The 25,692-nt window shown below is 37.0% G+C and overlaps 5 protein-coding genes across 5 annotated transcripts; 3 read left to right on the forward strand and 2 right to left on the reverse strand.

The window, feature by feature from the left end:
• The first annotated feature begins 3,275 nt into the window (after positions 1-3,275).
• On the forward strand, positions 3,276-5,343 carry LOC145898337 (iron-sulfur cluster co-chaperone protein HscB-like). The gene is made up of 6 exons (XM_082986765.1): positions 3,276-3,440; positions 3,603-3,792; positions 4,138-4,291; positions 4,649-4,790; positions 4,851-4,924; positions 5,149-5,343. The coding sequence occupies exons 1-6, from the start codon at positions 3,380-3,382 to the stop codon at positions 5,341-5,343; spliced, it is 816 nt and encodes a 271-aa protein (XP_082842891.1). The 5' UTR covers positions 3,276-3,379.
• A 349-nt stretch (positions 5,344-5,692) lies between these two features.
• Positions 5,693-12,290, reverse strand: LOC145898336 (kelch-like protein 24). The gene is made up of 15 exons (XM_082986764.1): positions 12,228-12,290; positions 12,037-12,143; positions 11,195-11,338; positions 10,768-10,870; positions 10,174-10,304; positions 9,995-10,087; positions 9,787-9,940; positions 9,307-9,401; positions 9,154-9,246; positions 8,740-8,914; positions 8,236-8,376; positions 7,654-7,835; positions 7,199-7,375; positions 6,552-6,709; positions 5,693-5,821 (listed from the first exon to the last, which is right to left on the reverse strand). The coding sequence occupies exons 2-15, from the start codon at positions 12,061-12,063 to the stop codon at positions 5,704-5,706; spliced, it is 1,791 nt and encodes a 596-aa protein (XP_082842890.1). The 5' UTR covers positions 12,064-12,143; positions 12,228-12,290; the 3' UTR covers positions 5,693-5,703.
• A 1,359-nt stretch (positions 12,291-13,649) lies between these two features.
• Positions 13,650-15,788, forward strand: LOC145897344 (secretory carrier-associated membrane protein 1-like). Its single transcript, XM_082985594.1, has 3 exons — positions 13,650-14,398; positions 14,595-14,762; positions 15,052-15,788. The coding sequence occupies exons 1-3, from the start codon at positions 13,715-13,717 to the stop codon at positions 15,199-15,201; spliced, it is 1,002 nt and encodes a 333-aa protein (XP_082841720.1). The 5' UTR covers positions 13,650-13,714; the 3' UTR covers positions 15,202-15,788.
• Positions 15,789-16,022: 234 nt separating this feature from the next.
• LOC145897343 (translation initiation factor IF-2, mitochondrial-like) lies at positions 16,023-22,546 on the reverse strand. The gene is made up of 17 exons (XM_082985593.1): positions 22,268-22,546; positions 21,941-21,979; positions 21,341-21,467; positions 21,038-21,091; positions 20,682-20,802; positions 20,364-20,527; positions 20,053-20,138; positions 19,702-19,842; positions 19,547-19,643; positions 19,152-19,318; positions 18,817-18,972; positions 18,308-18,411; positions 17,859-17,983; positions 17,641-17,781; positions 17,344-17,505; positions 16,894-17,034; positions 16,023-16,714 (listed from the first exon to the last, which is right to left on the reverse strand). The coding sequence occupies exons 1-17, from the start codon at positions 22,397-22,399 to the stop codon at positions 16,545-16,547; spliced, it is 2,127 nt and encodes a 708-aa protein (XP_082841719.1). The 5' UTR covers positions 22,400-22,546; the 3' UTR covers positions 16,023-16,544.
• A 1,341-nt stretch (positions 22,547-23,887) lies between these two features.
• On the forward strand, positions 23,888-25,688 carry LOC145898724 (glycolipid transfer protein-like). The gene has a single exon (XM_082987305.1). It carries the CDS (start codon positions 24,332-24,334, stop codon positions 24,968-24,970), a length of 639 nt encoding a protein of 212 aa, XP_082843431.1. The 5' UTR covers positions 23,888-24,331; the 3' UTR covers positions 24,971-25,688.
• The last annotated feature ends 4 nt before the right edge of the window (positions 25,689-25,692 follow it).

A 25,692-nucleotide genomic window follows, 5' to 3' on the forward strand; every position in this document is an offset into this window, starting at 1 on the left:
GGGTTCGCGATTCCAGCATTCCCATGGAACGAACACAGCGTCTTTGTGGAGGGCGCGTGGGATTGAGCACCGGCTTGGAACATCACAAAGGGCGAACCATGGCAGGAACTGCCCTGCGCGCTTAGGTTACGTAAGAGGAATGCTGACAACGCTGTAGGTTACAAGTCTGTTAATGATTATAACATCAGCTGCTTAAATCGGGTTGGATGATATCAGGTTTACTTGATCCGGTCTGGTTCGAGTAATGAATATGAACTGTATTGATGGGAAATTTTTTTCAACTACCGACTATTTTTAAACCGTGTTGGTTTGTAAACGTTGAACGCCAAACAACACACACGAACTTCAACAATGATACACAGATGATCCACAATAAACTACTTCTTCACCTTTCCTTACTAGTTTTACCTTCATTTAACCTCATCAGAACCTCGCAAATTTCAACCAAACCGTTCCTGGTGCATTTTAACCAGAACCACTCTTTTGCATACAGCGCTTCTAATTGCAGACAATAACAGAAGAACCTATGATAAGAACATTTCCGCGAATTACATCAACACACCAAGCTTTCCACAGTTCAGAAAATCTCGCCTCCGCGGACATAGTGACGTCACAATGCGGAGGCTCGCAAGCACGTGGTAGTCACGTGACCAGGAACAAACCTTCCTTGATGAGTAAAAATGTGGATTTTAATCGATTCTGATTTTTTTGGCGTTTTCTATATTTTGTCTCCAGCCAACTTTCGGTGAATTTTGCCTCACGTTAACACGACTTGCCGTCAACCCCCAATACTCAACCGCAAGCATATTGTGTGTTTAGAGAGAGATACAATGTTTTGTTTTCTATTTCAGATTGTAGATTTACTCTGTATATGTTTTTTCAACTGAGCGACTTGCATCATGATGTCATGTGTTTGTTACAAAGGTTGGCAAATTTGTTGACGACATCAAAAACGTCAAGATTAAAATCACAACGTAATCAGCAATGTTGGTTCGGGCAAAGGTCTTATTTCCAACCATTGTGGGACGCTGGAACCACAGATGGACCTACATATGGCTCTGGGCCAAACTTATGGCACGAGAAAGCAAGTTGAAACCGGCCCGGGGTAGATAAACATAGAGACCAACTCTAACTCACAAAGAAGCCGGGTTTGGGCCCGCCTGATCACGTGACCAAACCGTCTCCCACGCCCCTTTTTCTCTTTTTTTCTCTCTCTCCTCTCTTTTTTTCCGTTTCTATCATTGTGCGCTTGTTTAACCTGGGCATGCGGCACGTGGTGCACGTCGGGACACGACGCGAAGTTCCGTTAGTTTGACTGGAAATAAACGTGGAAGGAATGTTCGCTGGATCAAAGAGTTTCTGTCCCTGCACATCGCATGGTTGGCAACCCTCATGTGTTTTAACAATTGCTTCCGAAGCGCAACTAAAATAAGGAATTCTGTTTGTCACAAGTTGGTCGCGACCCACAACAGTTTAATTTCCATTAAATATATCGGGCCACTGGTTGACCGCTGCTTGTCATAGCCGTCATGCAAACTGATCGAATGTCACGAATAAAATATTTGCCTTTGAAATACTTTGAGTTTCCGAAGTCGTGCTCCCCAATTCCCGTTAGAAGTGGTGTTCAAACGGCGAAGTTGGTTTGTAACAAACAACCGTTCGAATCCTTTGTTACGCCAGCGACAATTCCGACCAATCGTGACGCGACAGGGTTTAAAGCTCAACAGAACAAATTCGTACCATGCCCTCAACTTCTCTAATCATTCTCGAATAGGTCACCTATTGTCATGCATGTGACGTCACAATTGCTACCGCGGGTCGGTGCAAGGCAGGCATTTAAAGTCGGTTTAAACTTCAACAAGGTCTGATAGGTGTTAGGGGGTACATTCCTGCAGTTAATGCATTCCATGCGTCTAACGCGCCGGTTCGCAAATAATCAGAATATAAAATTGGAAACCTATAACATTATAACTATTTTGTGTTAAAATATTACCCGTACAATAACATAACACATCAATGAACAATTATGTACGAGTGCCGGTGTTGGTAAAAACGCCCCACTATGTGTTTTAATGTAACACTAATGACAATAAAATAAACCTGTTTCAACTTTTCCTTCAACAATAACTAACAACATGGAGAATTGTGTATGGTTAGACCTCCGGCGTGTTTAAAATTGTTAAATTTGATCTTTACTTGAATGCAGTCCGGGGTTTTTTTACAACACGAGAGAATTTGTCATGCAATAGCACCAACTAGCGGATCGTTATTCAAAAAAGATCATCACAAATTTTTTTGTTTCCTCCCAAGTAAAAAGTGGGGTAATTTGGAAAACAAATTTTCTGTCATCAAATTTAATTTTAAATTATTTAAAAACAAATAAATTTTAACACAACCTACGAGTTTGTTGCAGCAACTGTTGGTACGAAAGCACTTCATATTTTGGTCAGGACAAACTGTATTGTTACGTAGGAGCTACTTACGTGCCGTAGGGGTTCACGATTTTAATCTACATAAAAACAAATCTTACTCCTTCGCTTTTCGTAGCAACTCACCTATAGTTTGTCCTGTACCAAATCTACACCCCATAAATTTTCTATAATTTCGTCCTTTCTGTCGTCGATGTGATTTTCAAGCACACTAAAATCTGCAACTGGTTCTCCGTTTTATTAGTATAACCATCTTCTTTAGCTTACCATTATTTTTTTTCCTGGTTCATACGAAGTTTCTTCGTGAAGAAGTCAAACATAAGGATGTAACCTTACCGGCCTACAGACAAAGAGGCTGTCTTGTCACGGGAGATACCCTACCGGTTAACTTGCAACTCGGGCAAGTCGAGACATGTCCCATATATTTGATGATGCATAGTTCGTAAGCGGTTTCAGCGTCAGAATGTTGCACCATCGAACTTTACTGATATATTATTTGCTGATGGATTTTTGTGTATACAAGGCCCACGCACTCGTGGAGAAAATTTACAGAACGTACCATCTTACCTCGCCTTGTTTTTCTATGTTTAACTCCTGTGATTTTCCATTTTTGGTCAACTTTTTAACTTGAAGTTATCCGAATTCGCTTCGTAAAACTAACAAAATCCCATCCACTATAAATGCAAAGAAAAATCTCAAACGAAAATTTTGTAAACAACCACAGTAAAGTTATTTGTTACATCACGAAAGGAGACTATGACGTAAGAGTGAGGAGTAAGCACTCATGCACGAAGAAAATAACAAATGGCGAGAAAGTGGAATCACGTACAAATATCAATTATTTCTTGCATGTGATCTACGCAAAAGAAGTTAACTGTAATCACAATGTATTTACAGATACAAGATTTTTATGCAGTTAATCTGCTGCAAACGTTCGTCAACTATTTACAATGGCTTTGACCAGAAGGTGCATTTTCCTTTGTAGATGCTTACCCATAATGCCAGTACCAAGTAAGCATGTAGGAAAATGAAACTGAATTAATACTGAGTAAAAACAGCAAAGCACGTACGAATTTTGTTCATAATGTCGTATTTACAAAAACTCCATTGATTAATGCAGTACTTTGGCCCATTGGATGTTTTTTTTATGTTTCCTGCTGTTTGTTTTTGTAGGTTGTTCTTTGGGAACTAATTCAATACACAAAGCTTCAATGTTGATCATGAACCCTTCAATATGCAGCAGAAATCCTTCTAAGACTCTGTTAGAAACCTCCAGTAATATTTCACAATATTCCACACAAGTTTTGACAGAAATGGAGGCAAAGAAAATTAGAAACAATGAAAATATCTGTTGGAATTGTGGGTAGGATTGATTTTAACATTTAAACATTACCATATAGTTTCGACTTAGTTTGTATATACATCTATATTAAATAACATTTTGACAAACCATGTAATTTTACTGGGTTATGCAAAATCTGTTAGCCTTTTCTGACTCTGTGTATATATTATATGCATAATACTGTTGATAATTTTGGTTAATGTGTAAATGTATTCATTTGGTTGTACATGCAGCATAGCGTATCTGGTATTAACTATAGTTGCAGACAAACACATTTTAAATTTTTTTGGTGACTGCATGCAATGTTCATATATTTTATCTCTATTGTTGATATTGGTTTTGTTTAATTTGTCACAAAAATTTCAGCAAAACACTGACTCTCATGTCAAAGAACTTTTGTGAAAATTGTGAAAGTATTCTTCCGCTCAGCAAAGATGAAGATTTCTTTTCTCTCCTTGGAATTAAAAGAGATTTTCAAATTTCCTTCAATGAGCTGCAGTTTAATTTCAAGAAATTTCAGGTAAACCTGTGCAAAAAGTACTGGAATATTGTTGGCCTCGTGTTCGGTCTGCACAATGCATACATCATATTCATTAAACTTTTTGTTGTCCCATCATTTTTCAGTTGTTTTCAGGTTTTACTTTATAGTTTTTATTTACAGTTTTGTCCTGCTCCACAAAATATTTTAATTAGTTTAAGCCACTCAGAAATGGACAAACTGTGACCCCTGTGTTAAATCCATCCCTTTGGGTATGACAAGCTGGCCGGCCAAACTTTTTCCACCCAGTTTCTGGTCTGCAAGTTTTAAAATTGCATCTTCCTGAATAAAATCCAACACGATAAATATTTTCACTGTGACATTTTTGTTTTCATGCAGATATTGCTCCATCCTGATAAATTCTCATTGAAAACTGACACAGAAAAAAATATTTCAGAAAGCGTTTCATCTTACTTAAACAAAGCTTACTTCACACTCTTAAAACCTTTATCGAGAGGAATATATTTGTTGGAACTTCATGGTAATATTATATTATCTGAAACCCTCTTAAATATTTTACCCAACCTTTTATTTGCTGAAGGTGAATTTGTGGGTGAAAATGTTAATTCAGATGACCCAGAGTTTTTAATGGAAATTCTTGACCTTAATGAGAAGGTCAGTACAAGATTTATAAATGTTTTTATCATTACTTGGAGCATTTGCATATGTCATTTGTAGCAATCTCTCCACTAATTAGCTATTCTAGTAATTACTATGTTTGCTAAATTCCAGCAAGCTTTCAAACAGAGTATTTAATGAGTTTTATTTGGGTCAGTTGCACAAAAAAAAACAATCACCCGTTTACCGACAATAAATTATGGCAAAATTAACTTGCACAGATAGAAGACTTAAATTCTGTGGTGGAAAAAAGAAAATTGTATGAAGAAATGAAGACGACTGTGGATGAACTTACCGAAAAAATTGCTGAAGCTTTCCACGAAAACGATGTTAAACTTGCAAAGCAGCATCTTATCTCTTTTAAATATTATGACAATGCTTTGCAGAAACTAAAGGAGCTTCTGCCGCCAGTGTGATCACTGCATTTATTTAATTTTAATATTTATCGACAAAATAGTTATTTTTATGTTTTAACTTGCTGAAATTAAAACTACCTCCCGTTATGTTACACAAGTTGAAGGCAATGCTAAATTTTGCAACAAGTTACAATTGATTGTGTACTGCTATTAATTGCATGGCTTTAACATGTTTTATTCTTTTAACCATTTAGAAAATAACTGATGCTTTTTAGGTGAAATCGTGTTGCAATTGAAATAACAAAAACAACATCATCGACAAATACAATAAGCATGAATAATAACATACTGCATACAGTGGATACATCTGATCAATTTTTTATGTACTGCATTTAAATTAAAAAATCGCGTGGGCATGTATTAAGTCACGCCATTAATTGGAGATGTTTGTTTTGAAGTTGATTCTTCAATATCTTTGCTGTCCTGTGGTGGATTTGGGTGGTTGTAAATTGGTATTCGGACGCACAAACTTTTGTGTCTGCCAAGAAATTAATTAACAAATTGTGATTTCCTTAGCTCAAACGTTTATAAGTGTTGATTCGGTTCGGAAATCCAATCGTATGGTGACAATGACAGTTTGTGTCCAAGAACTAATTTCAAGCATTTTATTGAGACGAAAATACCGTATTTTACGGACCATAAGGCGCAACTTAAATCCTTTTTTTTCCTCATAAATTGATCGTGCGCCTTATGTATGGATCAAGTAGTGCTTTATTGCCTACACTCAAAATCAGTACCGATACTATTATAAATAAACCACCGTCTTACACAATAAACTACGGTAAAAGCAACTAGCAACTGTGATATTCATACTATTGTGACTTGCTTACATTTATTACGTAACAAGTTTTTGTTTAATGAGCTTTATACGGTAATCCATACTCCTTAAAATACGTTGCGTTCTTTAGCCCGGTGCGCCTTATGTATGAACAAAAAACTAATCAAAGCAATTTATTGACAGTGCGCCTTATAATCGGGTGCGCTTTATGGTCCGTAAAATACGGTAATAGAGGTAAGAATAAAAAATGTTTAAGGTTGGCAATAAAGAATATGTTGCAAGTATTTGGTTGTGAATAGCAACCTTTTCTGGCTAAATGGAGCATTTCTTAAACGTTATCCCTTTGCGCAACATGGATTAAACATTTTTTACATCATAAATGTATGTAAACTCACTTGTCTTATTGTAAATGCAGTAGAAATATTTTCACCTGTATAATCTCCTCGGCATTTTTGAGACCGCCTCCCATTTGTTTTGAAGCGGACAGTAGCATTCAGCGCCATCTAGCGACGATCCAGTGGATTCACTTACGCCTCCAGTGACGAAAAGTTTTTTCCCAATCGTTGTCAACCCACAGTTGTCTCGTTTCTTCGCAACAAATTTTTTTTATCCAACTCCGAACACGGGAATCGGCCGATACCAAATACTCTCAATTGGCAAAGACGCTTGAGCGAACTTAATCTGGGAGCTGGTTTATTTTTACTTTTTTTGACCACACCAGGATTTGAACCCAGGATATCATGGTCGGGAAACCCGATCATGTGTTCTTTTAAGTATTTGGGTCAGGCGCCTGACCCAAAGTTGCCAATACTTTGACTATAACGTGTAACGTGAGTTTAAATAGATGCCATAGTGGGAAAAATGCTAACAAAGATTTTGCAGTCTGTGAGGTAATGCTGGTTTTTAAAATCTTAGTTGACATTGTCGCTGGGCAATCAGTTACCATACTTTGTCTTAAACATTACGCGAGTAGCTCTAGTCATATTTACATACATTACATAAATTTAGCCAGTTTCAAAACGCCTTCTGAAAGCGACCTAAAAATTAACAATATGGAAAGTGGGTTATATTTGAAACCTGCAGCATGTCGGCCACTTTGTGTATGGAATTCGTATCTGGGTCGAATGCTTTCACGACCTTCGAGCATCCCCCGAGCAAATATATGAGTGAGTTGAGTTGTGAGGCCTGGGCGCACGTGTAGTCTATGGAGGTGGATGAGAACACCTGCCAGATATCACTGTCCACGTTGTAAACCTGGAACACATTTGTTCAATTGGTCTGAACTCTTGGCATGGATTCAACGTTGCTACTGGGTTTGGGTTTAACTTGTAATGTAAAAATCGAGACTGCAAAAATGTATGAAGGAAAATTTGGTAAACAGGCTCGAAAATTCATGTTTATATCCGACAGGGGAAAAAGAAAGTGGATTCCCTTTGAAATGTTTTTTAGATTATTTTGGCCAAATTGTTGTTTCCTGCTTGTTCAGAGGGAAGGTTAAAGTTTGCACGAATATTTGTCGATCTTTGCCAAACCTGGATGTTCTGACAGATCGTGTATTGATCATTGAACCCTCCAAACACGTACAAGTGACGTCTGTATGACGTCATCGCCGGGCATTTGACTGCATGTTGAAGAGGTTGGATGTGATTCCACACATTCTTAACCGGATCGTAACATTCTGAGTCTTCCAAACATTTCCGGCCGTCGGTGCCTCCTTAAAAAATGCCACAGCACAAAACTGACTGGATTAAAAATCGAATATGTTTTTGTAGAAGTAAAGAAGCAACAACTTAATCATTGGACTACAGACAATTTTGTGGTGTTTCCGCCTATGTGAGGGGTCTCATCAGTACAGCTGGTGATTGTTACGCTAGACGGGTAACTTTGTCGTCTTTTGTTTCTTGCAAAACCGAAAAATGCCACGAGAAATTTCAAAGTTTTTGCCGCGTAAAATCCGAACATTTATTTGAGAAACCCGATTGTAAACCAGTGTGACATCCTGAACTCTCTGGACACATTTATTGTTTCATGTAATGTTTGCAGTCTATAAACCTGTGGGTATTCTCCTAACGTGATATATACGTATAATTTGGAACCCTGACGACATCACTCACCAATGACGTAAATCTTCCCGTCCAGGTTGCAGCAGCTGTGGTGATACCGCGCAGTGTTCATTGGACAAAGAGAATACCACTTGTTAAGGTAGGTGTAGAAAACCCGCACATCTTTTACCGCCTTGTTCTCGACTGTCCCACCTGCGTGAACAAGGGATATAACCCTCACTATAAGCCACACATTGCCTGGCATTCGTTTCTTGTTTGAATTCCCAGCAATTAAATTTAACTGTTGTTTTGTTTCCCAAGGGAAACTTGTGGGCACGGTACCTTGTTGGCTGTCGTGTAGCCTAGGTTATACAGGAGGTCAAATAAGACAAGCATTTTTGGGTGCAACCTGAGATTGGAAACAATTTAAACGTTCACAAAGAATAAATTTCGCTTCAGTTAATTAGGCTTTGCATTTCATGTTCAAAACAACTACGTCACATGTGTTTAATGTTTCAGAGGAACGCACTACTCGTCCCTCGTGATTTAAGCATAGAAATGTTGATGACGTCACACCTGTGAGGTAGATTTGGCAATCCACTGATGCAGAACTGAACGCTTTCACGCGTTCAATTTCTTTTCCCGTTGAAAGCGTTTCCCATTGTGACGTCACAGGATCGAAGTAATTGATTTCATGAACTTGTTCTTGAAACGAAGCAACTCGCGATTCCCCTCCAAATATCATCAGAACCTAAATATGCGCACCAAAGCTTTATCCACTATCATAAACACAGTTACGTCATAAATTAATTCCCCTATCACACGCCGCTTGTGTTTTATAAATTTATTAACTTTATCACATTTAAAAAAAAATTTAAACCTGGTTTAAGCCTAATTTAAACTCATATAACCCAGTTTTTATGCTTAAATTTTTAATATTTTGTTCAAAACCTTCTATAAGTTTAGCACATCATAGGTTGGGTCGCATACCTCCTTGCTCGTGCATTTCCTCGGTCGCCTTTGTCTGCAATCAAAGTCGGTTTGAAATTCTCCACATATTTGGAAAGTACGGGCTTCAAGGACCTTCGGACAAAATATAATTTCATGCCCTCAAATATACAAGTTTCATACCATGTCACCTACTTGCCTCACGCAAGCTTTATTGCGATAAATTAATGGATCCACAGTCGCCTGAAGCTTCAAGTATTCCGGTTTTACAAATGGCAGACGAACTTGTTCTGAAATAAATATAAGATAGGTTTTTGTTTATTGTTTGCAGGAGACTTGGTAGCTTACAAAATCGTCTGCATTCTCAGTGGGCAGTTGCTAAATTAAGGGAAACTCTGTTTGTGGCTGATCTTGTAACCGAGCTAATAAACTAATCGAAAACAACTAAAGTATGACAATGGGGCGAAAAATCACATTATGAACGCATAGGTTTCCATTGTTTGGGGGCAGCGTTGTGTGTTTGAGGGCAAGATCACATTTGAGGCTAGAGTTGTGTTTGGTGGTGAGGAGCCTCCAATCAAATCCTGACTAGGCTCAATTCCAGCGCTACCGAAATAGTTGCATTACAGCAGGATTCACTTTGAAAGAAGGTCGTGTATTACAGGTTTCACTTACCCAGAACCCGTTCCACAAAACAACTTCTGGACTCTGGGTCATGTCTGATCCATCTCATAGCTGCATCAAACACCACACCCTCTCGTGGAACATAGAGATCATCATCAGCCAGATAATCCACCACTTCAGCGACACCCAGTGACAAAAATGCACTCTGAAAGAATTTTTGCTTCAATAAAACGGTAATTTGTTTGAGGATATTTTTTACTTGTCTGGCAACTTCAACGAAATGTTTTCTGCAAAATACTGTGGCTGCTTCATAAACTTCATGAGATGAATGCTCGTCCGCCAAGCGACGGATCTGCGCAATAAAATATATTAAAATGCATAAAAACCAATAATTATTATTAAGCTTAAACTTTTGAAACATCCAAACATTCAAATAACCTTCAAACACGTGTTCACGTCGATACATTTGCAGAGAAACTTTGCAGAAGCGTTTCGTAACGGCAGCAAACCGAACAAGTCAGAAGCTGTTAGTAGATCTGCAGCATGCCTTTTCGATAATATGCACATTCCTGGTAAAAACACACAATATACCGTCGTTACCGTCGTTACCGTCGTTACCGTCGTTACCGTCGTTACCGTCGTTACCGTCGTTACCATAGAAACAAATACAAAGTTTCATAAAATATAAGTGGTTTTCAATAAAGGACCGGCAACCTCCTAGCCACTGGCAGAATCCAGTTTCCACTAAAGCAGTATCGTTATTGGTTTTTGTTGTTGATAATGTAGTTGAACATTGCGAACCTAAGACATGTTATTTATATTACTTTCTTCCACTGTAGCACTTTGAGAGTTACTACCAAAAAAAGGTCAAACGATTATGCTGGGCAGGTCGCATGTCGCATGTCGCACATCGTAGGACTTCTGGGTTGTATATACGTATACTGCTGCAGGCTTATCGTTTTTAGGCTTTTAATGTACCGGGTTACTGCAGCCTCCTGCATATTTTAAGAAACACACACAGACTTCTGTTACCGGTATAAGCGTATTGTAAGATCATTTCCATAACAACTGACTTGACACCTTGCAACGTTACAGTTTTCTCAAAGCATTCCCTCAGCCCATGGGAGAACATTGCCTTCAAAACAAAAACATTGATTTACCTCAAAAAAATTAAAACTCGGTTATAAGTTTCTGTGCTCGGGTGTTTTAATAAATAAAATGAAAAATTGTTTAGCGACAGGCGCACGAGCGTTTGTGCAGCTGCTTATTGAATAAAAGATTTAAACGAAATGAACAGCATTAATAAAAACTACCTGTGTTACCAATATTCTGCACCACAAGAAAAAGTTTGTAATTTATGTTAGCTACATTTTTATGTCATTGTTCTCAACAATGAACTTTATCATATCCTTTGTTCTCACACAACCGTGTTTTGTGGTTAAACAAAGAGAGAAGAAACCTTGAAGTAGGGACAACTGGCGGCTAAAACAGCTCGATGACACTCGAATTGTCGATCTTCCACTATGATTGTGACGTCAGTAAGGACTCCATCCTCTCTCATTTGATTCAATTCACGCAAGTTTGCTGCTCCCTGGATGGGAAACTAACCAAAAAAGTTATTAGAGACAAATTATTTCAACATGTTTTAAGTTGGGTGTAGGGTTACTATTACCAATGGCTTTCCAGTAACAACAAACCCAGCACCCTACAACGCTTACGATGTGAAGCAGAAAGTTAATTGCTAACATAATCTACACACGACAAGACCCAGCCCCAACATATTCTCTCTATATATTTCTCTATGATTTGAAAGTAGCAATGAAAGTACACACTTTTGTTAATATTCGTTGAATAACAGGTAATACTATTTTTGTAGGTTTTGTTATTAAGTCCATTAATCAATAATTTGGGTATCAACAAGATAGCTATAAATTTCTTGATAATATTTATTTATTGCTTTTGAAAAGCCATGTACACGTTGGAATGGCGTTTGTAACCATTAGATAAATACGATTTTTAGCGTTGGTTTGATCTCCGTAAATGTAAACCGTACAGAGACTACAATACTAAGAGTAAATTTGTGTTTGGGCAACTGTTTACCCACAAACAAACAGAACAGAGAGAGCCTGGTGGCAGACTGTGTAAACAGTTGTGTCGGTTAAACGTTCCCACTCAACTTTTGTAGAACTTACAATGATGCTACACCATTACTTATTCGAATGATAGTTTACACTTTTTAAATTGTTCTTTTATCACATGTAATTGTATCATAGTTATTATAGAACGACCAACGATACTTACAATGAATTGCGTGCTCTCCGCTTGCATGGCTGACCACGATTCTAAGTTTAAACCAACATTTCGTGATAATGTTTCAGTTACATGTAAATCGCAAGACAACCTGAAACCTTTCAAACGTGGAATATAAAAGGGACAAATATATATTTTAATCCAATTCAGAGACTGCGGTTGACTTTATACATCTATATCACCTTGCGAAAACCATTCGGTCTCCAGCAGAATTCTCTTTAGTGTCTGGAAGCAAAAGCAAATGCTTTGTCCTATAACGACTGATCTATGTTATGACAAGCTTGCCTCGAGCTCTTGCCGTAAAAGTGGTTCGACTGCACCATTGTTCTGTTAAGTTTGACTTCTGTTGTTCGTCTGGACAGGTTGTGGAGGGCTGTAGTGGGTTTCAGACTTTCGCCAACTCGCCTACTTCACTGGTTGGGTTCGACACACGTTTGGAACATGTTGAAATCTTGAATTATTCTTGTGTTGTTGGATTGAAGGAATATGTTGAAATTCACATTTAAATGTGATAATATTCAGCTTTGTTCACATACGCAGGGTTACGCAACGAACTACAAACTAGCCTTTCCCAACCGCCAGCTCACGTTTACCAGCCTTCTAATGTATATTTTTTCTCTCATTTAATGGATTTTTAAATGGCTGTACGAATTGCGTCTTTCTCCCTTATTCAGAAAATATTTATTAATGCGTTCATTTTAATGCATTTCAGTTTAGACTTTCAAAATCGCTGGTCCGTTTTAAATTTTACCGGCCCAGAAGTACACAAGGGTTAGGGACCATGGTTTGTTTTGTTTGTCAAGGTTTGGTGTGCATGGATTTTTGCGATCGTACAGACTTTACACCCGACCTGTGGTCATAAAATGTTTTGTGCAAATCTGGGTGGAAAACCGTAATGCTGGCGAAATATATATTTCAAGTATTATTTTTTCAACTTCTTTTAACTGGCGGTTATATTGTTTACCCCACACGTTCGTCAAATATTCTAGCTTACCACCAGGAAGAATTGCATGCAGTACTTGCCATTATTTTACCACTCGCACCAACACTGGTGGTTTCAACAAAACAATATTTTTAAACCGTGTTGTTTATTCCTGGCTACAGGGTCGGATTATTTCTGAATATATTGTAAAATATTACAGTGCATGACATGGTGTTGGCCCTGTGATGTTGTGTCATGTTAACTTGGCGTGCATCCAGAGTTATTTATTTACTACTGTTAAAATGTCGTAATGTCATGTGACTCGCATCGAACAGCGGCAACGACTGCTCCGAGGCTAAAAACACGAGATTTTTGACGTCACAATTTTAATCTCAGAACTGGAATAATGTCAGGTGTTTGTTGTAGTTGTAAGGATTTGATAGCGAAAAGATACAGAACAGGGGTTTAGATTTGTCGTGCTGCGGTAGATCTTCGTACACCAAATTTGGAACCAGTTTTTTTGCAATGTTGTAAGCCTGGGGTAATGCCTGCCTTAAACGTTATTACGTCACTAATGGCTCCTTTTCCGGCTTCTATATTTTTCCCATCAGTGGAATATTTTAAATAAATTAGTTTTAAAATACTTTATTCCTAAAACCTTTCTTATTTTATTTCTAGTTGGTGGAGTGTTCACTTAAATTTAATTAATGTGGTGATAATTCAAAGGCATCCTTCTGTATTCAAAACATGGGTGACTTCGATGCCAACCCCTTCGCCGATCCTTTTAAGGACGGTGCTGTGACCCAGGCGACTTCCGAATCCGACAAAGCAAACCTTGACGACTTCAACCCATTTGCCAACAGTGGAAATGCCTCAATCCCGGCCAGTTCACCAGCTATGATGCAACCAACAAACCCACCTGATTATGGAACAAATTACGCTGCCTCTGCCCCCCCTGTTTCTGCACCCCCTCCCGCCCAACCTGTTCCTGGTCATGAAGAATTGCTGAAACGTCAGGAAGAGTTGGAAAGAAAAGCTGAAGAGTTGCAACGACGTGAACAACAGTTGTCATCAGCAAATTTCAATCCCAGAGCAAACAACTGGCCTCCATTGCCGGGTTGGTTCCCACTGCGGCCGTGTTTCTACCAAGATTTCACAGTTGATATTCCACATGAGTTCCAGCGAACTGTGAAAATGTTGTACTATCTGTGGATGTTCTATGCTGTAGTTTTGTTCTTAAATGTGCTAGCATCTTTGGCTGCTTACATTGGATGCAAAACCCAGAATCTGGGAACAGGGTTTGGTTTGTCATTGTTATGGTGGTTACTTTTTACACCATGTTCTTTGTGCTGGTACAGACCAGTGTACAAAGCATTTAGGAGCGACAGTTCATTCAATTTCTTTCTCTTCTTCTTCATGATGTTCTTTCAGGTAAGCAAGATTTGTAACAACCATTAGATTTGGGCATTTCTTTTAATATGTGAAACTAATATCTGTATACACTTGCATGTTCCTAAAGCATTATTAAAAAGACTAGAAAAGTGTGGGCATACATTTAAGATTAAATGTTGTTAGTCGAATGATATGAACCAAGCAGATTTAAAAACCAACATTGATATTTACTTAGTTCTGTTGGTCGGTTCTGATGTGCGTTGGAATTGAAAATTGGGGTTATGCTGGTTGGATACTTGGCATTGCTTGCATCGGTGAAAACACAGCGGTGGGAATCATTGTTTTCATACAAGCTGCACTTTTCACAACAATGGCTGTTTGCTCGTTGTTTCTGCTCAAGAAGGTGAGATATTTTCACTTTATGATTTATTAGTTTTCCAACATGATGAGGGCTTTATTTTATACCATGAGTGATGGAAGGGTTAGTCAGTCTATAAATAAGAGTTGTATATGATATGTATATAAATAGTACTTGCAAAATGCACCTACTTCTTGGCTTTTCATGTTATGTGAATTTATTAAAAAACTTGTTGTTCATTTCTGTGTTATTTTTAATCAAGTTTAAAAAGCATTGAATTAAGATTTAATTCGGTAGAATACAAAAGTATGTTAAGATCATTCTATTAATGCAGACTCACTCTTTGTATCGGACGACTGGTGCAAGCTTTGAAAAAGCTCAACAGGAATTTGCAACTGGAGTCATGAAAAACCCAGGGGTACAAAACGCTGCAGCAAACGCAGCAGCCAGTGCTGCTCAGAGCTCTTTGAAAGGACAATATTGATTATAATCATACAAGCTGTCAATTATAGAGCACTGGTTACAGTGGGACAGATTACTCATTGAGTAAATCCTGGTTGGACGTATTCCAAATAATCTTTTGCAGAATAAATTCTGTAATGTGTAAATACATATATACATTGAATTAGCTGTCAGTAGTTGTCAATCGAGAGCACTGCACGTGTAGATGCACCTTGCAGCTCATTTAAAGATGTTGTTGTTGTTTTGACGATTCAAATAGTGTGTAAGCATTGTACCTTCTTCTCAGTAACTTTTTTTTGTTAAGCTTTAGTGGTGATGGCGACAATATTATTTGGAATAAGTTTAGGGCAGCTTTGCCACTGTACATGCCATTTCCACAGCCTTCTTCATAATCCACAGTTCGTATAGTTTGGCAATGCAGAGGTTGCATTGTTGTGATTTGCATATTTAATATATATATTATATACATAATAGATATGCTTTCATAGCATGAGCAATGTGTTTTGTTAGTGAAGTAACAGTTGTATGAAACAATTGTAATTTTTATTTATTTGTCGTTTTGTCAAACATCAATTTGGACAAAAAATAAGAAAATGTTTCCTAACAAGAGTTCAAGTTTCTTAAATATGTAAGCATTCACCTGGTTAGCATGAAACAGTAAATGATAGAATTTGACCTTGTTGTAATACAAGTGTTTGTGAAATTTAGTGCAATGTTTGTGTTTCATGTGTAGGTGCCACTTTTCTCATCCTGGATAAAATAGACCACGATAAAAATCTTATTATCCCTGTGAAAATGTCTCACACCGGAAAATATGGAAAACCCCAAATGAAATAACCAAGTATTGTTAAAAACTGTTGCACCAATCTCACATAACTTACACTACCAGAGAATACACCTTGCATCAAGATTGTAATAGGTTTGCAATGAAATTCAAAACAATTCATTTAGGTTTGACTGCATGATGTTCTGCTATGAAAAAAACATTATCAACACCCCCACATTATTTCACAGAAACAAACAGACTGTGTTTATTCGTGCATTACAGGATATCTGCTCAACTGCAGACGGTGGCAAATGTATGGCCACAAATTGTTACTGAATGTTTTATATCTGCTTTGCTTTAATTGTTGTTGTTGTTGTTTTATGAGCAGTACAACATATAGATGACTATTCCGTGTAGCTAAAAACTTGTTTTAAGTAAAATTCATACCCAACACTGTCTCATTTTTTATTTCTATCTTGATTTTTTTAATATCTTGATTTTCAAGATATGAGCAGTGTAGGACACACAGATATAAACTTCACATACAGAAAAAAACAATCAGTTAAATGGAGTGAAGTCGATTTCAAGCCGAGTGTTTGTCAAAAGCCAGGAGGGTTCCAACTCAGAGTTTTTCTGACGTACTTTAATCTTTGTATAACGTCCCCTGATTGTGGTTCAACAGAATTGTCTTCAAAGGTAATCCCGCATTCTTCTCCACTTTCAACCAACGTTGCAGATAAATTCCCTTTCTTCAGTGAAGCAACAGGACCTGTGAAAATACACAAACATGCAGCAATTTACTGCATTTAAAAATCAACATCAAATCTTGTTATGTGTGATCATCATAACCATCTTATAAACTTTTTCCAATAAATCTTTCTTTTACATTAGAATGGCTAGAAGCAAAAACATTTAGGAATGTATTAAAATAAACCCAAGCAATCCCACCTTCGTGGATAATTTCCTCATCACGCAATAAAGCAAAATTTCCAGTTGTCTTGAGTTGTCCATTTTCCACATGGCAACCAGCAACTTTCAGGTACCCATGTTGTACTTTGTAAGCAAATGTTTTTTGTACAGATGCTGCACCTGTCATGATTAAAGAATCAATGTTTTTGCGACACACTAATAAACATTTTTCAAAACAAGCAACTAGCTTCTGTGTAGTACCCAACATTTTAATCATCTCTTTTAACTGGGGATTGCACCAAAACATGCTAAAAAGTCTTGCCCCAGAAATCTATCTTCCCCACAATAAATTTGTCCTTTTTTTAACTTGAGTGGCTACAAACTTTTTTAAAATACAAAGTTCATGAGACGTTAGTTGTGTGTAGGACTTTGCAGACTAGCATTCAGGAATTGATGCAGAAGCCTTGTCTTAAGGATATTTCTACGCACCTAAAACCACTGCATCATCCTGGTCGATCATTTCTGATAAAGTTGTTTTCAAATAATCCACCAAGTGGTAAATGACATCAAATCTTTTTACGTCAACAGAAGATCTTGATGCTAATTTAATCATTTCTTCTGGAGTAGTTTGATTAAACACCAAAATTACACCTGAATAAAGAAGTTTCGATGACTTTTACGAAAATTATTCTTGAAACAATTTCCTGCTTTTAAACTCTCTTTGGATCTAGTATTGTTTTTCTGCAGGAGAACACTTTATAAAACTTGTGATTGGAAGGATCAAACCTGCAAAAGATTTTGCCACATCGATATCACTTTCTTTAATAGTTCCAACGCTTGAATCGACAACATTCAGTTGAACAACATCATGATTATCGTAAGTTTGAAGTACTTCCAATATCGCATCAAGTGATCCATCAACGTCGGCTAGGTGAAAAACATTGTTGTTTGTAAACGTATCAGCACACACCGGTTTGAGGTTCATGATAAAAAAGAAACTTCACCTTTCACAACAATATTAAACTTTGGTATATTTGAGGTAGAACTGAAGATCCTTGAACTTTTCTCTCCCCAATTAATTCTTTTTTCTTTTTTTGCTGCCAAAGTATTCCTCACATCTATGTAAGTTCTACGAAAACAGAAGATGAATGTTGAGACCCGCAGTAATGTTTCATGCAATGGCAAGATTGGCCAGGCTGCAATGCCAGGGCTGCCAAGACTGCAAACCTGTTGAGACCCAACACATTTTGTAAGATTACTCACTGGAAATATGTTATGTAAAGCACCAACCACAAATGACATTGAAACAATATTATTTAAGAGGACACAAAATTTGTTAGAATAGTCTTGATCTGATTAAACATTAAAAAATCTCATTGTAAAATAAACCAAACAGATTTCAAATTAAGTCGATTGAAAAAACTAAAAAAACATAAGCACACAAGCTTCATACTCTCTTTCCTTTTGTCTGATCTCTGAAACTTTGGTGAATATTTGGTCCTCTTCCTCAAGTAACTGGAGTTTTTTTCTGTACTCGGACACCTCTTTTGCACGAGCCTGAAAAGTCAGAAAACACAAATAATTTCCTGAAATCTGGAACCTCGAAAAATGTCAAAAATGTTGAGCAGTGCAAAAAACTTAGAGTTAACTAGTCGGCTAGAAAACCAAAGCTGATATGCTAATCATGTTGAAGCGGACGTTTAAACACCACTGTGTTCATTATCAGTGTGAGTTTCAGTCTTCTCGAAGCACTAATGATCAACACTGTGCTGTTTGATTGTCTGCTTAAAGCCCAAACAAAGGGAAAGACGTTCGATATTTTTTTGTTCTAATGTGATTCACGTGTTGAAAGAGTGGGTGAAAATGGACCAAATAGTTTCCTTACAGATGAAACCCATTCAAAACTACCAACAGGTTTTACATAAACCTTAGGGAAGTTACATCAAGGTTAAAAGTAAGAACCTCTTTTGGGACTTGCAGGAGGACTTCTCCCACAGGGGGAATCGATCTCCATCCAATAATATTAACCGGCATCGCAGGATGTGCGGATTGAACCTGAACGTTGTTTTCATCCGTCATGAACTTGACACGCCCGATAGCCGTCCCTGCTGTAATCCACTACATCAAAATATATTTTACTTGCAGTCAATCCCATTAACACGTTGAATGTTTGACATTTTGCTCATAAAAATATCATTTTCTGAGGTCATTTACCTATTTTCACCACGTTTGGATTAAAACTAATAAAATGTCAAATCTACAAATAAAGTTTACTACGACATCAGCTTGCCACTCACCATTCCTTTTTTGAGGGTTCCATGTTGTATTATGGCACTTCCAATTGGGCCGTGATGTTTATCCTGTTTCGATTCAACAATAACACCCTCTACTCTTGCCTGGGGGTCAGCTCGAATGTTTAACAACTCAGCTTGAAGGAGAATGCTTTCAACCAGGTTTGAGATTCCTAAATAGTTGTTATCTCTTGTATAGTAGAACGAATCCTTACGAGCTACAATATCATGTGAACCAGGTTTGTGCTGTGACCCAACAAAACACATAAGCAATAAATATACCATCGCACATGTTTGGCGATGATAATCACCACTCAAGCGTTTGTCGTGCTTATTACACAATGCAGTTTCAACAGATTGTTGCCATAGCGACACTGAGAAAGTTAACTAAACATTTTTACCTTTTCCAGTTTTTGCTGATATTTCTACAACTAGCGTGTGACCTCCATCTTCTTCAGGCTCAAGGTCGTACTCTCTCAGTTGTTCAATGACTTGTTTCTGTAAGAATAAAATTTATGTGGATAATTTACAATTCCATCACTTATTGTAAGCTTACAGGTTTCGCATTCGGGGAATCGCATTTGTTGATCGCAACAACCATGGGCACTTTTGCGTCTTTTGCCATTTTTATCGATTCTATAGTTTGTTCCATAATTCCGTCATCTGCTGCAACCACCAACACCACAATGTCCGTTAACTGAAATCAGAAACATTTAAAAATGTTTCACAATAATATGACCTTGTCCAAAAAACCTTCCAGTAATTTTGAACAAACCTAATCATGTCTTTGTTTAATATACGATCAGTCATCACACTCAATTCTACTGAATCAATTGAAAAGTATTTTGTACAGTTTAGTAATGTTGGGGACAAAAGTTTCCTTTTCGGTGAAAACAAATTTTATTACCTGAGCTCCTCTTTTCCTCATGGAGGAAAACACAGCATGGCCGGGAGTGTCCAAAAATGTTACCTGCTCACTTTCTTGAACTTTAACTGAAAAAATGTGTATCAAAAGTTGAATACATTACTTATTAAAATTAAAACAAAAACGTAAAGTAGGTCTACGGTGTCAAATGGGCAGAACTGTTTTATGATTTGGTGTTCAAACCACATTTAAATAAAAACATTTTTCAATAATCACAAATATATTCCTACACATGATTTGCAATCTTGATGATTTTAGGGCCCAACATTTCACTGGATTTTACCACTATTTACCACAAAATGCCCCAATTTTTTGTGTTATTCCCCCAGCTTCCTCTTCAGCAACTCTTGACTTCCTCAACATGTCAAGTAAAGTGGTTTTGCCATGATCTACATGACCCATTATTGTTATAATTGGAGGTCGTTGTTGAAAATTGTCCATATTACTTGGAAGAGGGCTGAAATCAATGATTATGTCACAATCGCTGTTTCATGTTTAATAAAAAAAAAAATTTAACAATTCAACAAAAACTTTAACATTAGTTTGGTATTGGAAAGTTTGGTTTAAAACAAACAGCAAAAAAAATTAATTTTGGTAGTTTGAGAGACAACCTTCTGTACTCATCCTTGTCAGTTAACAGCACAGACTCGAGACTGTTGTTGCTGCTTTCCACTTTGTAACGCAGACCAATTTGCCTTAAAATCATCTGTATCTTCTCTAGTTCATGAAACACTTCAAAACAAAATTCACTCTAAGCAATCACGGGAACAATCTTACAACGTGCTACAAGTACTAACAGGGGAATGCCAAACTCAAGGGAAACAGAATAAAGGATGGTCACGTCACATTTATCAATAAACAGACTTCAGTAGCTTAACAAGTCAAAAGCACATGAATGTAAGCCAGGTAATCATTTACTATAAATGAAGTTTGTTGTGAAGCAGATGTTTTTAATACAACAACACACCTGTTTTTCTGTGCGTGTTGAAGTTACAGATATCAGCAGCTTCCAGAATTACTTCTGCAAAAATTTATCAAACTCGTGTAGTAACAGTTACACCACAAACTTACTTCCAACTGGTTCGAATAAATTATGTGACATTTTATTCGTTCACTTTGTTGCAACAACTGTGACAGAATTAAATATCATAATTTTGATAAAGATGTTGATATGATTTTACAATTTATGATTTTAATGTTCTACTCTATACATTTCTGTTTGTTTCATTGAGTTCAAGAGATTGTTGCTCAGCATGAATAACTCAGTTACCGGGTCGCACATTTGCAGCTTGAGCAATATCATGAACAGACATTATTTTTGTTATTCCAATCACTCGACCCTTCAACCTGTTCTTTTTCAGCAATGCACATTTTTTCATCTGGTGAGTTTTGTGTCCCTACAAAGAAAAAGGATAGCATAAGTTGAATAAGTTTCACCTGTGGCAACAAGAGTTCTCATAAAAATGATGCCTTAATTGGTTTTAAATAAACTCAGGGCCGAGATGAAGATATTTTGGGGGGATCACAACCTTAATGGTAATTGATGCCACTAATTTTGCCAAAGGAATTAATACCAAAAAATTCTGATGAATCTAGATCAATGCTTTTTACTCTGAAAAATTTAAAATAGGATCACTTTCAAATAGAAGCAGCCATCACTTTCAATAAAGTCATTGAATTTGATTCTTACTTTAAATGTCATGACCATCAAAATATAAACGAAAATCTTTTATTTTAGTTTTATTTCACACAAAAAGGACTTGAATGTGTGTAAGCAATAATTATGTAAAATAAAGATGACATGGGCCCATATAAAACCATAAGGGTTATCCAGTCCGGTGCCTAAACCTCCTTATATTTTAGTCCATACCTTCATCCTTTGTTGGTTGATTTTTCCTTTGTTTTCTTTCTAAATAAAACAAAGTTGTAAAATATTGAATAACCTTTGGGAAAATGCACCAAAAAATGCAATGCCAATAACAATCAGGACATTATTGTTTTAAAAAAATGTTACACACAAAATATATATTGGATATAGGCCTACAATAATTTTTAGCAGTTACAGTGGTGGACTGTTTAGTATGCAACATATTTGTTTCATGGAATTACACATTACTCATGCATTTAGTGAAACTCTAATACATTTTGTGGGTGACATCACATTTCGTAGTGGTTTTGTACTTGTAAAGTGTCTTACTGTGGCATGAATAAGTCGCGTGTGCAAGAGGACGTCATCTTCCCTTAGTTTCAAAAGTTGCTGCATTAGACATCTTGCTCGTATGTTTACTCCACAAGTCGCAAACGAGGCGTGTTTTAAAGGAGAAAGCATGATCAAGATGAAACCTTTCTGTAACTTCTTCTTGTATTACTTCAGAAAGTTATGTTGATGCCTGGTTTATCGGCCGGCAATCAAGTTGTGATCATGTTGTACTTGACAAAAGTTTTGTGTCCACATGAAGAATGAACGAAGCAATTCATGTTTCCACTGATCATTGGATTTATGAAACAGGTAATTTCCCCACATGGCTGCAGGGCATAGCGCCCTCTATAACGGGGCGCTATGCTGCAGGGATAGCGGGAGATACTTTTACAACGGGTCACAAAGTTTTTTCCAAACTTGATCCACATATGAGCCTAAGCCTATGTAACATAGAAATTTGTGCGAATGTTAACGCTACGATTTCGTGAAGTATTTCACTCAAATTTTTATAAACAAAAATAACAGATGGTGGCCCTGTTCACGCCTAATCATTTTAATTCGCACAGATTTCTGTTTTACACACACTTATACGTGGATCAAGTTTGGAAAAAACTTTGTGACCCGGTGTAGTAGTATTTTCCACGCACAGCGCCCCATCAGGTGGACATTCGCGTACCACTCGCGCTCGTTTCGAAACTGTACGCGGATTGTGCGAGACGTGTAGATAGTTTATGGTGTGTTATCAATAAGATGATATTTATTTGTATATTTATTAGCGATTACAAACAGGATAAGCAAAAACACAATGCATACTGGAAATAAATTTATTTACGTTGGTTACGATCTGGTTTCATCTGTTTGACGTTATTGTTGTCGACCTATGTCTCTTTCAAGCTGTTCCAGTTGATCTCTTATGGCTTCTTCTTCTTCTCTTGCACGACGAATTCGTTCTATTGCGTTGTTAATATTGTTTCCAATCGAAGCGGCATCAATCCTTAACTGCTCTGTGCGCAGGCGAATTCTTTCCGAAAGATTATAAACTCTCGCTAGTATTGCGAATCTGTTGTTGCTGTACATTTCGTCGGAGTCCTGTCTCATTGCGAGCAAGACCTTTATTTAAACACCGACCCTCGTACAATCAATTCCACAATGTATTTATCCACCACCAAGTTGGTTCACAGACCGGAGTTGGTCGCGAAAGATTTAATCTGAATTTAACGCAAAAATGTTCGGAGTTATAACAGTTACGACGCATGTATGATGCGTTTTTCGTCAGTTCTGCGCACAACGCGTCAGATTATTGCTAAATACGTCATACGACAGATTAACGTAATTTTCTGTCTCATGAAGGGGTGAAGGTGACCATCACAATATTTTTAATGTTCGAGTTCGTTTAAGCCAGAAAAACAGTAGCAAAATGCGGTAACAACAGTCTTTGTAAATATCCGTTATTTTTTTCCCGTAATTTTCTCCCACAGGTCTTTCCGATGTCGCATTGTAGCTTTTGTTCCTTTCTCCTCACATCGATTACACGTCATAATACAAGCGTTTTTCTCGAAGCCGCGCCACGCGAAGATCTCGCCGCACCACAGTAATGACTGAAGCTTTCCAATGAACAGATTTTTTTGACCCCTAGTGAAGGTGAATATTTATGATGTTCTGTGTTTGTATTTTGCCGACAAGTTGCTGAGAAATTGAGGTTGATAGATTGAATGTTACAGGGCCTGCACAGGATGTTTCCTGACTTGTATGGCGCATTCATTTACATAATTTCCGAAGTTGCTTCTTTGTGTAATGATGTGCAACATACGGTGCCCAACAATGTTTTGCTCGGCCTGAAATGAAATGTGCAGTGGGCTATTATTGGGGCTTGTGATTATATTGTGAAAAAGAAAGTTTGTATTTAAATATGCAATTTGAATGTAAATTGGTTCATAATAATTGGAAAGTGATAGATTTTCGGCAAAAACTTTATAATTATAGTTTTGTAATTGATTTCAGTTGTAATGCACTTTAAGTATTGTACTGCACTTTTGATTTAAATTTTTCTGTACGGCCAAAATGCCTCTGTTAACACCTGGTTTTCAACCTGTGCCTGATGACAAGAGAATTGACACCATAAAGTTCATCGAAGCTTGTGAAAAAATTCCAGGATTTTTTGATCTACTTGGCGGCAAAGTTTTTGCTCCAGTTAAAAGTGACGTTGAAGGAAATATAACAAAAATAAAAAATAGATACCTACAAAGTCCTGATAAATTTGCGACACTTGATGACATAATTTCAACTGAGAAAGAAGAATCTGACAAAAAAGTTAAGTTGAAGGATGGGAGCGGTTTAGCAACAAATGCACTGATGTGGCTGAAACGAGGGTTAAAGTTCATTTTACTATTCGTGGAACATCTTGTCAAGAACGACTATGACGAGAATCCTGAAAATTTAAAATCTTGTGCAAGACTTGCATACAAGATGTCACTGGAACCGTACCATGGATGGATGGTTTCAAAGTTAGTTTCAGCTGCTACCAATGCTTGTCCATATCGTTCAAACTTTTTGAAAACTTTGGCCCAGGAAGAAAATCTGTCTTGTGATGAAGAGGTCATAAAAAGGCTATCAGAGTTTATAATTAACTTTCGAGCAACTGTTGATGTTATTTATGATCTCTATGAAAAAACTGGAGAAGAAAAATCTGCAAAGGCTTAATTGAAAGATTCTTGGGGTAAACAGAGCAAACCCAGTGATTCTGTCACTTTATCTGATGTTTCTTACATTGTTAGGACTGGTTGTGTTTAGAATAGAAGCAAGCTAGTTTTGACATTACAAAAAAGAAATTTAATTAGCACATTGTTTCTTTTTTCCATTAGTGTATCTTTGAATGTGTTTTTAAAATATGAGCTGTTCTTGTAACTCTGTGGCAAAGGTTGAAACGTTATGTGGTGAAACTTTGAAAGTTGCATTGTGATGTGTTAAGTGGTTCATTTTTTTTTAAATACATTTAATAATGTTTAAGTAACGTCTCCAATTTTCCAATTCCTATACAATAAGTTTTGTCAAAAAAACTTTTCAGTAACAAATAAATTGTAGTTTTGTGTTGAGGAATCTATAACCGAAAGATCAAGACCTTTCTTGTATATCTCCTTAAAAAGCGGCTTTGTATCGTGCAAAAGTTTTTATTTTATTGCCCTGCTTTATACGTGCTTTTCTTATAGCTTTTGGCTTGCTTCTAATACAAAAATAATATGTATATGTTTAATTTTTGTTAAAAAAATAATTTCTTTCCATGTGTGATTTTACTTTTGGTAGTACACACTGAAAGTAACTTGTATACATTTATATATATATGTATTTCTTGTATCTTAGATATGTGTTTAATGATATGCAATACCACATGAATACAAGTAGCACCAATAAAATATAGGCAATCT

The sequence above is a fragment of the Ascidia mentula genome, chromosome 4 (assembly GCF_947561715.1).
Source record: "Ascidia mentula chromosome 4, kaAscMent1.1, whole genome shotgun sequence".
NCBI classification, from domain to species: Eukaryota; Metazoa; Chordata; class Ascidiacea; order Phlebobranchia; family Ascidiidae; genus Ascidia; species Ascidia mentula.